Consider the following 15914-nt stretch of genomic DNA (forward strand, 5'->3'; position numbering starts at 1 on the left):
AAGCAGTTTTATAGCAACTTTCGTTAAGCCTGATGGCAATGGAAGTGGCCCTGACTGACAGGTCAAATGCACTTAAGCTCAAAGGGGAAAAGATAATCTCAGCAGAGAACAAGGATGGGTGAGGAGAGGTTAAAGGAGAAAGTGAGTAACACTTGAGAACCCTAACACTTTCAGAATTCTCTTTGTGCACAGGACTTCCTTTGACTTCAAAATGGCTCATTTATCATTAATTGGCAAAGCAGAAAATACACATTTGTCAGATTAACATGACGCCCATGGATATCAGTGGTCATCTTGACCTTCATTACTTTGTTAAGGCAGTGTCTGCCAGATTTCTATACTGTAAAGTTACTGTTTTCTCTTTTTCTAGAAGTTTTTGATTATCATCTTGGAAAATGTTATAAATGGTTAATTTGCTATAATATCAAGTAGAACCCTTTGATGATTATCGCAAATGAGTTTTATGAGAAATTGAAAGAAGACAGATCACAAGGAAAAACTATAAAAAGACTTGAATAGGACAAAGGTAGGAAAAAAATAAGAGATGTTGCTTAATCCCTAGTACTTCGCTATTTTTCTCTCTGCCTTCTTTTGTCTTAAAAGTTTTTTTTTTCTTCTTTCTTTCACTAACTGGGTCTAGCTAGGTCCAAGCAGGGAGGAACCCAGACTCTATTTGTTAATCTTTGGATCTCCAGAGCCTGTAATAGAGTCAGTGATAAACAGATACTTATTGAAGAAAAGGGAAGAGAAAAGATGGGAGAAAAAGAGAAAATAACTGACCATAACAGATTATCAATATATTCCTTAATATTTATTTTCTGTTACATAATCTTAAACTGAGCTTCATTGATTTATATTTTCTCTCTCTCTTAAAATATTTTCAAAAGTAGATTTTTTAACTTGGTATCACTCTAAATTTGTATTTTTTTCTATTGGTCACCTGCCCTAAATAAATTAGTTTTACCATGCTTGCTTTAACCCATAGTAATTAATTTCAAATGCTAAAACTTCTAATCCCCTAGGAGATAAATAGGCAAAACTCTTAGCTACACTAAAAATATGTACTACATTAGACTATTCTTCTTACTCCTTATTTGTAGGAAATATACACTAAAGCATTTGGTGTGATAGAGCATCATGTTGGCAACTTACTAGCAAATGATTCAGGAAAAATAAAGCTAATGTGCTGTGCTTGCAATGTTTCAATAAATTTGAAATTATTTAAAAATAAAAATAATAATTTCCTTCCCATGAATGTGATTAATTAATTAATTGATGTCCTAAGGGCTAGAAAAAAGCTTACATAACTAATTTATTAGTTTATGTAAGTGCTGTGCTGCTGCTGCTGCTTAGTTATATCTGACTCTCTGCGACCCCATGGACTGTAGTAGCCCTCCAGGCTCCTCTGTCCATGGAATTTTCCAGATAAGAATACTGGAGAGGGTTGCCATTTCCTACTCCAAGGGATCCTCCCAACCCAGGGATTGAACCTGAGTCTCCTGCATCCCATACATATTCTTTACCAGTAGTGCCACCTGGGAAGCCCTAATTTATTACAGGTGGAACCAAAAAAAAAATGCCACAACCCTGGTCCCCATTGCAAGGTTTCCTTTCTCTGAAAGCATCAACCTAAATTAAGACTAGAAAGAGCAGCCATACCTTTTGCTTAACAAAAGTAGCATCTGCAGTGGAACTCCCAATTGGGAAGAAGAGAATAAGCATTAAGACTACAGTTTCAAGGTTTTATTCCCTTCCTCACATATAATCCTAATCTATGGCATGTCTGTGAGATAATCTAGATCACAGTGAGTCCGGTCATCATTTTCTTCCATGTGTTTTATTCATTCAGTCAATACTGGCAAAGTGAAGCTCTACCTTGGGTGTCATCTGATTGAGTGATGGACTAGGGCCAAACAGTGAAGGTAGGAATCTGCAGGCAGAAGGGTCAGTGACCTGACTGGCATTCCATAGACTGATATTTGTGGGCTTGATGTGGCCTGACACTTCAAGGACTGTGCTCCAGAAGAGCAAACTTGCCTGCCCCCTCCTTGTCAGAAGAGCCTTGCATGTAGAGGAAAGTGGTCTCTGAGCTTGGTTGTCAGCTGCTCAGGGCTGTTCCCTTCCAGTGCTGGGAACACTTAGCACTTGGATTGTCTCACTACACTCAGTCAACATTTATCAGTAACACTGAATTTTTGTTTACCTGGAACCAAAGAAATTTGAAGTGAAGTGCTTGTTGCTCAGTCATGTCCAATTCTTTGCAACCCCATGAACTGTAGCCCCTCAGACTCCTCTGTCCATGGTATTCTCCAGGCAAGAATACTGGAGTGGGTAGCCATTTCCTTTTCCACGGGATCTTCCTGACCCAGGGATCAAACCCAGTCTCCTGCACTCTAGGCAGATACTTTACTGCCTGAGCCACCCTGGAACCCAACAAGGTGGGTAACAGATGAAAAGTAGAATAACAAACTTATTTTTTTTTAATTGAAGGACTTCCCTGGTAGTCCAGTAAAGACTCTGCACTTCAATGCAAGGGGAAGGGTTCAATCCCTGGCCCCAGTTGGGGATCCTGCCAAAAAAAAAAAAAATTTAGAAGTTTGATTCACTGGAAACACTGGAGGAATGAGAGAGGTAGGGAGATTGTACAGCACAGGAGACTGTGGGAGAAGTTCCATGTGGTTTTGTTTTGTGTTTTGAGAACAGTGAAGTCCCCTTTTGTACAGATAAACTTCCAAGTGTCTGTATGATTAGACATTTTACTCAAAATTCACCACCGCCACCCTGTGGAAGTACAGCAAGGAATCAAACTGTGTTTAAAGTCAATATTTGAAGCTGGTCATCTGGTTGAGGGGTTCCTAGTCTTTTTACCTCTACATACACGCTCAGTTGCTCAGTCATATCCTACTCTTTGTGACCCCACGGACTGTAATCCACCAGGCTCTTCTGTCCATGGAATTTTCCAGGCAAGAATACTGGAGTGGGTTACCAGTTCCTTCTCCAGGCAGTCTTCCCAACCCAGGGATTGAACCCATGTCTCCTGCATATCCTACATTGGCAGACTGATTCCTTACAACTGCACCACCTCTGAAGGGTTTTACTCTCTATCTTTCCCCCAAATTTAATCTATAATTTGTGAAACTAAAAAACATCATTTATTGACAGTTTGCTTGCCCATTTTTATAAACCAGATACATCTATAAATGTCAGTCGATCTTCTGATCCATGATTATCAACTAGTATTTATACTTTTAGTTGATTTCATTCTAAAAAAGCAAAGGAGCATCAAGTTTTCATCAGTCTTATACAGTCTCTATTAAATGTACTGACCTTTTCCAGTCCTGTGGCAAAAAAAAATGGTCAGCACATTTAATAGAGACTGTATAAGACCTCAGAAAGGCAAATGACATCATCCTCTAACATCCCTTGGATCATCGAAAAAGCAAGAGAGTTCCAGAAAAATATCTACTTCTGCTTTATTGACTATGCCAAAGCCTTTGACTGTGTGGATCACAACAAACTGTGGAAAATTCTTAGAGATGGAAATACCAGACCATCTAACCTGCCTCCTGAGAAATCTGTATGCAGGTCAGCAAACAACAGCTAGAACTGGACATGGAACAACAGACTGGTTCCAAATCAGGAAAGGAGTACGTCAAGGCTGTATATTGTCACCCTGCTTATTTAAATACATCATGCAAAATGCCAGGCTGGATGAAGCACAAACTGGAATCAAGATCGCTGGGAAAAATATCAAAAACCTCAGATATGCAGATGACACCACCCTTATGGCAGAAAGTGAAAAACTAAAAAGCCTCTTGATGAAAGTGAAAAAGGAGAGTAAAAAAGTTGGCTTAAAACTCAACATTTAGAAAACTAAGATCATGGCATCTGGTCCCATTACTTCATGGCAAATAGATGCGAAAACAGTGGAAACAGTCACTGCAGATGGTGACTGCAGCCATGAAATTAAGAGGCTTGCTCTTTGGAAGAAAAGCTATGACCTACCTAGACAGCATATTAAAAAGCAGAGACATTACTTTGCCAACAAAGGTCCATCTAGTCATGGCTATGGTTTTTCCAGTAGTCATGTATGGATTTAAGAGTTGGACTATAAGGAAAGCTGAGCACCGAAGAATTAATGCTTTTGAACTGTGGTGCTGGAGAAGACTCTTGAGAGTCCCTTGGACTGCAAAAGAGATCCAACCAGTTCATCCTAAAGGAAATCAGTCCTGAATATTCATTGGAAGGACTGATGTTGAAGCTGAAACTCCAATACTCTGGACACCTGATGTGAAGAACTGACTCATTTGAAAAGACCCTGATGCTGGGCAAGATTGAAGGTGGGAGGAGAAGGGGATGACAGAGGATGAGATGGTTGGATGGCATCACTAACTCAATGGACACGAGTTTGAGTAAGCTCCGGGAGTTGGTGATGGACAGGGAAGCCTTGCGTGCTGCAGTCCCTGGGGTCACAAAGAGTCGGACACGACTAAGCGACTGAACTGACTGAGCTGATTAAATGTACAATTTGTTAGTTGTTTTGTTTACTTTTGAATAACAAAAAATAGTTTGCAAAACCTTAACACTACCTGCTAAGCGAGCCAAGTCTGTGGCCTGTGTTCATAAACCATTGATCTAATCCAGAAGTTTCCAATGGGGGACAACTGTGCCATCCAGAGGACGCTGGGCAATATCTGGAGACATTTTTGGTTGTGACAGTTTGGAGGGAAGGGGTTGCAACTAGCATCTAGTTGGTAGAGGCTGAGGATGCTGCTGCAATACATTCATTCTACAATAAAAGGGCAGACCAGCAAGAATTTTTTGGCCGAAAATGTCAATAGTAGTGAGGCTGAAAACTGTGATCTAGTCAAAAACTGTATAAATGAAGAAAATGAGACCCAGAATAATTGACTTTTCCTTTTATTTTAAAAAACTTAGTCTGATTTTAAATTAGACAATTCATTCAAGAATTCCAGAAGTAGAACATATAACTTGAACAGACATTTATCCAAAAATATACAAGTAGCCAATAAGCACATGAAAAGATGCTCACCATCATTAGTCATCAGGGAAATGCAAATCAAAGCCACAATGAGATGGTTTATTAGTAGGATAACTATTGGAGAAGGAAAACAGCAACCCACTCCAGTATTCTTGCCTGGAAAATCCCATGTACAAAAGAACCTGGAGGGCTACTGTCCTTGGTGTTGCAAGAGTTGGACACAACTGAAGTGACTTAGCACACGAGATAACTATGATAATATTTTTTAATGGTTAAGTGTTGGTGAGATAGTGGAGAAGTTAGAAATCTCATACATTGCTAGTGGGAACATAAAATGGTGCAGGCATTGTGGAAAGCAGCCTGGTACAAAAATTCAAGCACGGAATTACCATATGACCCAACAATTCCACTGTTACATTAAAAGGATTAATCTGCGATAGCATAAACATCCTCCCCCTCAACTATAAATGCAGTATAAAGACTGTTGCGGGCCTCTGCCCCCAAGGCAGAAGAAAGAGATGGGCGGGAAGACCACCACGCCATATTCTAGACTTCATCTGAAATATATTCTGTACTTGATCTTCTTCCGTGAGTTTCAGCTTCCTTAGGTCTATCCAGTCTTGCTTCTAACTCCAGAGAACCAAACTCGTTCTCCCTGGTGTACAAGGACTAAGGAAACCCCCACTACCAAGAAGTAGAAAGTAGAACGTGAAGTCGCTCAGTCGTGTCAGACTCTTTGCGACCCCAAGGACTGTAGCCCGCCAGACTGCTCCGTCCATGGGATTTTCCAGGCAAGAATACTAGAATGGGTTGCCACTCCCTTCTGCAGAGGATCTTCCCAAACCGGGGATGGAACCAGGGTCTCCTGCACTGCAGGCAGGCTCTTTACCGTTTGAGCCACCAAGGAAACCCCTACTAGCCAAACTGGTGAGAAATCACGATCCCTCTACAGGGTACGCAACAAACCCTTGACGTAAATGAGCGTCTCACTGCCTTTGCTGCGTCTCAGGTACTCATTCTTCCGGCAGAGCGAAGTAGCTCGTTTTCCAATGGCCGCGCGCTACCAAGAAGGTACGCACCCATTGGCGCCGATGGTTGCCAGGAGACAGGCAGCACTTCCTCCAATCATCACGCGTCTCTTTGAGTCCAATCACAGAAGCCAGAAGAGCGGTAGTCTGAGGTGAAAGGTCATGCTGCTATTTGGCGGCCATTTCTCTTAAAGCCGTGTGTGGTTACTTCAGTCCCGAGGGTCGCACGACAGTTGCGTCGGCGGCGGGTAGGCTGCAGCATTTCCTCACTACCGCAGCAGTAGTCGCGATGGTAAGGAGAAAGAGAACGACCAGAGTTGCGCGTGAGAGAGAGGGAGGCTCGCCAGGCCTGGTGGTGATTTCGCGCGTTTCCCATTCATCCGCGTGAGGCGCCGCGGGCCCGGTGGCCGGCCTCTTTCTCCCCGCCGTTGTTGTCTGAGGCGCGCCCTCCTTCCGAAGCCCTGTCTTTCCCTCCCTAGGAGTGCTCCTGCCTCCTTCCTCTTCGTTTGAATCTGAGCCTGAGGTGTTCTTGCTGCGTGGGGCCCAGGGTTGGGGTAAAGATAAAGCGACTTTTCACGTCCCACTTTACACACTCCAAAATCCTGTTTCGTCCAGTAATGTTGGGAGGCCCCACAGCCCTTTGGAATACTGAGCCCAGCCTTTGAGTATTCTCAAATGAATTTGTTCATTTAGCAGATGTTTACTGAGCGCCTGCTACCTGCCAGTGCCTGGGCCAGGTAAAGTTCTAGGTGCTTGGACTACAGGATGAAAAGCATTGATGCGGACCGTGCACTAGGTTAACTCAGTCGGTATGGGAGAAAGACATTAATCAAATGACGATAAATGTGTACTTTCAAGTAAAGTGCTGAGAAGGGCGCAAACAGGGTGCTGTGAACGGCTGCCGTGGTACGTTAGAAGGGTCGTTACGGCGTGCATCTCTTGGAGGAGGGACTTAACCTGAAACCTAAGCGTTATGACAATGCAGCTCCTTAAACAGTAGAAAGAAGTGTATGAACGCCCAGCACAGGGATCAGGAGCACAGGCTCTAAGGCCGAAAGGAAAACCTGGCCAGTTGAAAGAATTGAGAGCAGGCTACAGCCGCTTGCAAGGATAGAGGTTCTGAGATAGGGTTGGGCAAGACTTCTTAGGCTTTATGAGGGGGTCTGGATTCTACTCCCAAGTGCATTAGGAAGCCATTGAAGCATTTGAAGCCGAGATAAAAGCAATACTTAACCTTGTGGCTGGTGAATTGGAGAAAGACAGAGTGAAAATTGTAGACCCACCTGAGATCACTCCGAATATGTTTATTCTAGAGGAGTTCAGTAGCCAGGTTTCTTGGTTCTTTTCCTTCTTTGAGCTGAGTGAGCAGATGAGGAAAGAGAATAAAGTCTGAATTGACTGGGGATACTATTGGTTTGCTGAATAAACAAGTTTAGGGATTGCCCATAAGTAGGAGACACTGCAAGTCAAAGAAGAGCCAATCCTATCTCCTGGAATTCGAAGTGAAAAGCTGTGGAGCATGATCTGCCACCTGTGGCCTCACACAGAAGTAACTCCTATGTCCCAGAGATCACATGATTGATTCACTATTCCCTCCTTTTACATAGGTAGCCCAGCCTGCCTAGATCAGCCCTTTTCCCTCTGGTAATACCTCTCATCCTTTAAAACAAAGGCACTACTTATTTCAAGCAATCCTCCCTTTGCTTTAACCCCAGATTGTTGGTATCCTTGTATGCAGCATATCTCCTCTTACTACATTGCAAAATAATTGTCTATTTGTATGTTTTGACCCTCCCACTGTGGGCTTCATGAGAATAGGGACTGTCATCTGCTCTTTTTTCTTTTCCTTTTTTGCCTTTACCTTTGTTTCTTTCTGGCCTTGGAACAATGAGTGATGTATATTAGGTATTCAGTGTTTCTTAAGTCAACAATGAATACTTATATAAGTTTTGATGGGTTGAAGATGAAATTGGCTGATTAGGTATTTTAATTTCTCTGAAGCTATTCAACAAAAGTGAAAATTATGTAATAAAGTGAAAGGATATCAAGAGTTTGCTTCATTTGGACACCAGAAAGTATTGGTGGTTTAATAAAGAGAATTAATCAAATTGGGGGGTTTTTTTGTTGTTCTTTATGCAGAGTTTGCCCCTCAACCCCAAACCTTTCCTCAACGGATTAACAGGAAAACCAGTAATGGTGAAGCTTAAATGGGGAATGGAGTACAAAGGCTACCTGGTGTCTGTAGATGGCTATATGAACATGCAGGTGAGCTGAAGAGTTATAAAGATCATTAAGTTGTATTTATTTTTCTTCCCCTGTCTCCTCAGAGGTTTAGTGTGACTTTCAAAGATATAATTAATATAACTGACAAACATAAAGCAAAATTCAGGAATAAAGTCAGGGCCAGAGAGGATGCTGTAACTGTGATCACTGTGTGTGAGATTGGGCTCAGATTTCACTCCTAGTGTTTACAGGTAAGAAGAGCTCAGACATTTGGTTCACAGTGCCATAAGACAAATACACTAGAGTGTACAGAAAAAGCACAAATTTTTGCAGCACTTAGCTCTGAGAGAAACTTTTCAAGTGAAGTCTTGATGAACGCTGAATGTATAACAGTAATTTGATAAAAGCAATTCTTGAGGGAGAAAAGAGACAGACCAAAGGAATTGATGAACTGACTATGTGTCTGTTAAATTAGCTACTGTAAATGTTTTGGCCAGGTTTTATACTTTGTGTTTAATTGAGATTAAAAAATGTATAGTGTAAAATTTACCATTTTAATCATTTTCAAGTGTGCAACTCAGTGGCATTAACTACATTCACACTGTTGTGCATCCATCACCATTGTCCATTTCAAGAGCTTTTTCATCATCCCAAAGTGAAACTCTGTGCCCATTAACAAGAACTTCCCATTCCCTCTGCCTTGTGGTAAACACTATTCTTTTTGTCTTTATTCTAGGTACCTCATATAAGTGGAATCTTACAATATTTGTCCTTGCATGTCTGGCGTATTTCATTCAGCATGGTGTTTCCAGGGTCCATCCATGTTGTAGCATGTATCAGAATTTCATCCCTTTTTATGGTTGAAGTAATGTTCCATTGTGTGTAGCAGTCCCTTGGTATCCTTGGGGCATTGGTTCCAGGACCTGCCTGGTATACTAAACTCCACAGATGCTTGGAGTCCATAGTTGGTTCTCCATATCGTGGTTCAGCATCAACTTGTCCATGCAGTTCAAACCTGTATTGTTCAAGGGTCGACTGTATATACCTCATTTTACTCATTCTTCTGTTGTTGAATTTTTGAATTGTTTCCACCTTTTGACTATTGTGAATAATGCAGTGAACATAGGTGCACATGTATCAGTTAAGAGTCTCTACTTTCAGTTCTTTTGGGTCTTATATCCAGAAGTGGAATTGCTGGATCATACGGTAATTCTTTAATTTTTTGAGGAACTGCCAGACTGTTTTCCACAGCAGCTGCACCATTTTACATTCCACCAGCAATGGATGAGGGATCCAATTTCTTAATATCCTCACCAACACTTGTTTTCTGTTTTTATAATAATAGCCATCCTAATAATGTGAAGTAGTATCTCATTGTTTTGATTTGCATTTCCTTCAGTTCAGTTCAGTCGCTCAGTTGTCTCCTACTCTTTACAACCCCATGAACCGCAGCACGCCAGGCCTCCCTGTCCATCACCAACTCCCGGAGCCCACCCAAACCCATGTCCATTGAGTCGGTGATGCCATCCAACCATCTCATCCTCTGTCGTCCCCTTCTCCTCCTGCCCTCAATCTTTCCCAGCATCAAGGTCTTTTCAAATGAGTCAGCTCTTCGCATCAGGTGGCCAGAGTATTGGAGTTTCAGCTTCAACATCAGTCCTTCCAGTAAACAACCAGGACTGATCTCCTTTAGGATGAACTGGTTGGATCTCCTTGCAGTCCAAGGGACTCGCAAGAGTCTTCTCCAACACCACAGTTCAAAAGCATCAATTCTTCAGCGCTGAGCTTTCTTTATAGTCCAACTCTCACATCCATAAATGACCACTGGAAAAACCATAGCCTTGACTAGACGGACCTTTGTTGGCAAAGTAATATCTCTGCTTTTTAATATGCTGTCTAGGTTGGTCATAACTTTCCTTCCAAGGAGTAAGCATCTTTTAATTTCATGGCTGCAATCACCATCTGCAGTGATTTTGGAGCCCAGAAAAATAAAGTCTCTCATTGTTTGCATTGTTTCCCCATCTATTTCCCATGAAGTGATGGGACTGGATGCCATGATCTTAGTTTTCTGAATGTTGAGCTTTAAGCCAACTTTTGCGCTCTCCTTTTTCACTTTCATCAAGAGGCTCTTTAGTTCTTCACTTTCTGCCATAACTGTGGTGTCATGCGTATCTGAGGTTATTGATATTTCTCCCGGCAATCTTGATTCCAGCTTGTGCTTCCTCCAGCCCAGCGTTTCTCATGTACTCTGCATATAAGTTAAATAAGCAGGGTGACAATATATAGCCTTGATGTACTCCTTTTCCTATTTGGAACCAGTGTGTTGTTCCATGTCCAGTTCTAACTATTGCTTCCTGACCTGCATACAGGTTTCTCAAGAGGCAGGTCAGGTGGTCTGGTTTTCCCATCTCTTGAAGAATTTTCCACAGTTGATTGTGATCCACACATTTCCTTAATGATTAGTGATGTTGAGACCTATTTATGTGCTTATTGGTTATTTACATATCTTGAGGAAAATGCCTATTCATGTCCTTTGGCCATTTTTAAATTGGGGTGTTTGTTTTTTGTTGCTTAACTCTAGTAGTTTCCAGCCACTTTTTTGAAGAAAATATTTGAGGTTATATTTTCCTGAAGCACAGGTATTTATGTGACTGATTAATGACTGATGAATGAATTTTAAAGGGTACCTAGATAGGTGGTCTATCCAATCATGACTCCATGTATTCTATACTGGTTATGTTTTTAGGTGAATACTAACAGGAGCATTTACAGGCTCAAAGTTGAGATTTTCCTTAATTTAGAGTTTATCACCTGAACAGACCATTCTCAGGTGCCCAAAGTTCCTGGAAAATTACCTAAGCAGTAATTGTTTACCAGGGCTATAGAAAAATTTGAAGACTATACCCATTGTGCTAAAAATGTTCCAGACATAGTGGTGATTAATTACACAAGTTTGTGAATATACTAAAAATCACCGACTTGTACACTTGAAGAGAATTTTATGCTCCAGGAATGATATCTCATTAAAAGAAAGGAATAAAAAAATACCTGCCAAATATTTGGTTTTAGAAGTAATGTAGCTTTCTAGTGAACCAGCAAGAGTTATGAAATGTATCTCTGAGTAACTAACCACATTGGTGATGCTTTTTTGAGTTTGTTCGCTGGCACTGAATATACCAGTGAACAAAACAAAGTTGCTGTCCTCAAGAAGTTTATGCTTTAGTGATGGAAGATGGTTATATAGTGTGATATCAGGTAATGGTAGATGCTCTGAAGAAAAGGAAAGCAGAAATGGAATAGCGTGACAAGAGTGTACAGTGTTAGATGGGATAGCCAGGGAAAGCCTCTCTGAGGAAGTAAATTTAAGCAGAGACCAGAATTGAGTGAGTGAGTCAAGAATATTTGGTGAAGGTCGCTCAGTCGTGTCCGACTCTTTGCGACCCCATGGACTATAGGCCATGGAATTCTCTAGTCCATGATACTGGAGTGGGTGGCCTTTCCCTTCTCCAGGGGATCCTCACAACCCAGGGATCGAACCCAGGTTTCCCACATTTGAGGCAGATTCTTTACCAGCTGAGCCACAAGGGAAGCTCAAGAATACTGGAGTGGGTAGCCTATTCTTTATCTAGCAGATGTTCCCAGTCCAGGAATCAAACAGATCTCCTGCATTGCACGTGGATTCTTTCTTAACTGAGCTATCAGGGAAGCCCTTTCTTGGGAAAGAGCATCCCAGGTTGAGGGAACAGCAAGTTGCAAAGGCTGTGTGACAGAAACATGCGTTTTCTGTTCAAGGCTTGGCAAGAAGGCCAGGGCAGAGTGAGTAGGCAGAGTTGAACTAGGTAAGTTGGAGTGGTAGTCATGGAACGCCTTTTAAGTGATAGTAAGACTTTTGGATTTTATTTAAAATGTGATAATATACAAACAGCACATACAGCTCAATATAAAAAAAAATAAAAATGGGCAGAAGACCTAAACATTTCTCCAGAGAAAACGTACAGATGGCTAACAGGCACATGAAAAGACGCTCAGCATCACTAGTTATTAGAGAAAGGCAAATCAGAACTACAATGAGGTATCAACTCACACTGGTCAGAGTGGCCATCATTTAAAAGTCTACAAATGATAAATGCTGGAGAGGGTGTAGAGAAAAGGGAAGCTTCCTACTCTGTTGGTCAGGATGTAAATTGGTACATCCTCTATAGAGAATAATATGGAGGGTCCTTAAAAAGCTAAAATATAGAGTTACCATATGATCCAGTAATCCCACTCCTGGGCATATATCCAGAGAAAACTAATTCAAAAAGATACATGTACCCCAAGGTTAAGTCTTAAAGACAAAAATGTAGAATCTAAAAAAATGATAGAATGAACATGTTTACATAACAGACTCAGAGACATGGAAAACAAACCTTTGGTTACCAAAGGGAACGATGGAGAGGGATAAATTGAGAATTTGGGATTAACAGATACACACTACTATATATAAAATAGATCAACAAGGATTTTATGTATAGCACAAGGAACTAAAACTACTCTGTATCTTGTAGTAACCTGTAACAGAAAAGAATCTGAAAAATGTTTGTGTAACTGAATCATCTTTCTGTACACTCAAGACTAGCACAGTGATGTAAATCAGCTGTAGTTAAATTAAAAAAAAACTGTGGTAGAAGGCCTTTGAAGCATCATTGTATAATTTAGAAGCCAGTTAAATGTTGGTGAACATCTGCTGGAAATCATCACTTAAAAAAAAAAAAAAAAAAGCTGGTTGATCTTTTGCATACAAAACTAGTTGTCAGCAGTAATTTCAGGCAAAACCATATCCTCTACGAGATTATTTTTGTTGTCTAGGAGAAGGAATAGTATCCAGTAGCATTATTAATTCATTAATGTGTTTTAAGTGCTTTACCTAACATCCTTTCTAAGCCCTGTTTTTCTTTCCCTGTGCCCACTTGATCTAGTTAATGATGGAAATTTGCCTGTTTCTTTTCCTGTTTCTTTTTTGAGTCCCAGTAGCACTGATTGTAATTTTTTTTAATTCACAAGTTTATTAACTGTATGTAGAAGGAAAGCTAAACATTTTGATGTAAAGTTAGAAATAATAGAGTTCTCTAAAATAACCATAAAGGTCACTCTTATTTAACCTCTTCTTAACTTTTTTTTTCCTGTTTGTTAGCGCATATTTTTTAAAAAATCCTTATCCAGTTCTTTAGTTTGGTTGTTGAATAATATAAGAGTATTTGGCATTTTAACCATAGCTTTTATACCCATTGGGTTCCTCAGTATGATTGATACAATGTTGTTACTCCAAGAAAAGTTACTGTCTAGTTCTTTAGAACTGAATTATTCAAGCTTATTCATAAATGAGAGACTTTCTGACATGTTAATGTTTAATATATTGAAAGAAATATACATTACTGAGAGATTTTAAAAATTGTGTTGAAACAAGCTTTATTATATATTAGTTCTGCATCCATCATCGTTAACTTTACTTAATGTTTTACATGAAACCAAAAAGGACTACAGTAGTAATGGAAAGCTAACTATTGTAGATAAATGTATGTCATTGGTACAGAAAGGTCTCAGTTAATAAGTTCTCTCACCAGTATTAGGTATATAATACTGTTTTCCTCTGGTATGATAATACATTTTCTTCTTATTTAAAGCTTGCAAACACAGAAGAATACATAGATGGAGCATTGTCTGGACATCTGGGTGAAGTTTTAATAAGGTAACACTGTCAGTAGTATATATAAGGAGTTGGTGATGAGCATTAGAAATACATGTTTAAATAAACTTAGTGCCTCAGTCTCAGACTTATTTTTTTTCTAACTACTATTAATTTAGAATAATGTGCTACAACTAGACTTCAAGAGTCTGGAAATTGTTCATCTTGTCAAAGCAGATTTAAATACTTGGGAGCTGTTCATTCTTAAGGTTTTCATAGTGTGGATATTAAACTTTGTAACTCTTAACTGTGCCTTTTTCAGTGGTTTTAGTTGCAAGAACTTGATTTTGAATTTTGGGTGGGTCTGTCTGCTGTTAGTTGTTTGTATTATACTTACTTTCTAGAACTAGCTTCACAGCTCTGAATTCTAGTCATTTTAACAACCACATTGTATAAAAATAGTACCGTGTGCTCTATAACAACCAAAGGTAAATTTTTTTAAAAGAGAAATGATGTAATTTTAGCATTACTATTTTTGTAATGAAAAAAATCTAGTAATAGTAATAATTCAGATCTTACATGGTTTCTTGTTGAAACAACAAAATGGTGTCTTTCTGTTTACAGGTGTAATAATGTCCTTTATATCAGGGGTGTTGAAGAAGAAGAAGAAGATGGGGAAATGAGAGAATAGCATCTTTGGGCAATTTTTTTATATATATTTGTAGACAATAAAAATTTGTTTGGTTTTCAGTTTGACTGTGAGCGGCTATTCATATTCAGATACTTGCATATTCAGATGAAACAGTTCAAAGATTATTCACAGAACTAATGCTTTAAAAGCCACCCAACTTTATTCGTTTGTTTTCATGTAAACCCAATGCTGTATTTTTTTTTCCTATGAGCTAAATTTATTTATATGCTTTATAAATGTTTGTGAAAGTGAATTTCAGCCCTTGGAATTATATATTAACTGAGACCATTTAAAACCAACTGTTTCTTTTAAAGTTATTTTTGAGCCACTTTTGACATATATAAAGTTAAATATTTTCTTAGAATTCATATAGATTGTGTTATTTTACTCAGTAGTCAATAAATTACACGTTAACACTATATCAGTATAAGCTAAATGATATATACATTACAGCTAAAATTGAACCACCACCTGAAAATTAAAATAGTTTTAAGTATAGAACACAACAGAAATTGTGAAATCAAATGTGGGCTAGAGGCATATGGTTTGTTCACTTAAGAGAATTAAGTTTTCTGAACAGAACACCTTAATGTGAATTAGAAATCAGTCTCAAGGTTGGTTATGTTCAGACCACATAATCTAGTGGTTTTCATTTAAGTTTTGAACTCCTCAAAATCAGTATTTTAGAGTTGTACATTGTTAAAATGTATACTTCATGGTGAAAAAACGTATATTATGAAATTTCCTGTGGATCAGTTGAAAAAAAATTATTTAAAGTCTTGTGTTGTCAGAATGCCATTATTGCTCTTAAATGGTCATTCACCATATAGTTACATTAACAAAGTAGCTGTGGATGTGTATCCGCAACTGGGACAACAGAAGGTATAAATGTTTAGCTATATAAAATAATGGTTAGGATATGGATAATAAAAGTCTTCAACAAAATAATGTAACTCATTTCCAGTCATAAGGGTCTTTTAGAATAAGGGCCTGTCTTCTGAAATTGGTTAGGCCTGTATGTGTGGCAGAATATTGCCATGACTGAAAAGCAAAATCTACAGAATATGCCTAAGGCATTTTGGTAATAAATGTCTTACTGCTCCTGTTCAAGTGAAAAAATACTCTTCCTCCAGGGATTTTGTTCTTGTATCCTTGACTAAAAGTAGTTCATGTTTGTTACCAGATGGAGGTTTTGAACGGTAGATAAGTTGTCTTCCCTGCTGAAATAAAAGAAAATAATATTTTTCATGTAACCATTTTCTATTGAAGTATAACCCAAGAATACTAATTATTAACTTGATTTTC

General features: G+C 39.2%; 2 protein-coding genes across 14 annotated transcripts in view; one reads left to right on the forward strand and one right to left on the reverse strand.

The window, feature by feature from the left end:
- Positions 1 to 6179: 6179 nt before the first annotated feature.
- On the forward strand, positions 6180 to 15862 carry SNRPF (small nuclear ribonucleoprotein polypeptide F). The gene is made up of 4 exons (XM_081595321.1): positions 6180 to 6322; positions 8170 to 8295; positions 13917 to 13981; positions 14543 to 15862. The coding sequence occupies exons 1-4, from the start codon at positions 6320 to 6322 to the stop codon at positions 14607 to 14609; spliced, it is 261 nt and encodes an 86-aa protein (XP_081451447.1). The 5' UTR covers positions 6180 to 6319; the 3' UTR covers positions 14610 to 15862.
- CCDC38 (coiled-coil domain containing 38) overlaps positions 13685 to 15914 on the reverse strand; it is a 39036-nt gene continuing 36806 nt past the window's right edge. For 7 of the 13 annotated variants that reach the window (XM_081595292.1, XM_081595285.1, XM_081595291.1 and 4 more), the window contains one exon: positions 13685 to 15829. In XM_081595292.1, the coding sequence (XP_081451418.1) occupies positions 15716 to 15829 (114 nt within the window). In that variant the 3' untranslated portion in view covers positions 13685 to 15715. The remainder of the gene's footprint in view (positions 15830 to 15914) is intronic. The other 6 variants (XM_081595294.1, XM_081595290.1, XM_081595289.1 and 3 more) reach the window with 1 other exon arrangement.

This window comes from Giraffa tippelskirchi, chromosome 4 (assembly GCF_054371585.1).
Source record: "Giraffa tippelskirchi isolate mGirTip1 chromosome 4, T2T-mGirTip1v1.2.pri, whole genome shotgun sequence".
Taxonomy (NCBI): Eukaryota; Metazoa; Chordata; class Mammalia; order Artiodactyla; family Giraffidae; genus Giraffa; species Giraffa tippelskirchi.

Bases quoted from the DNA above. Each gene is read 5' to 3' on its own strand.
- SNRPF (XM_081595321.1), top strand. The intron at 8,296-13,916 runs GTGAGCTGAAGA...TCTTATTTAAAG, and splicing joins ATGGCTATATGAACATGCAG to CTTGCAAACACAGAAGAATA. The intron at 13,982-14,542 runs GTAACACTGTCA...TTCTGTTTACAG, and splicing joins CTGGGTGAAGTTTTAATAAG to GTGTAATAATGTCCTTTATA.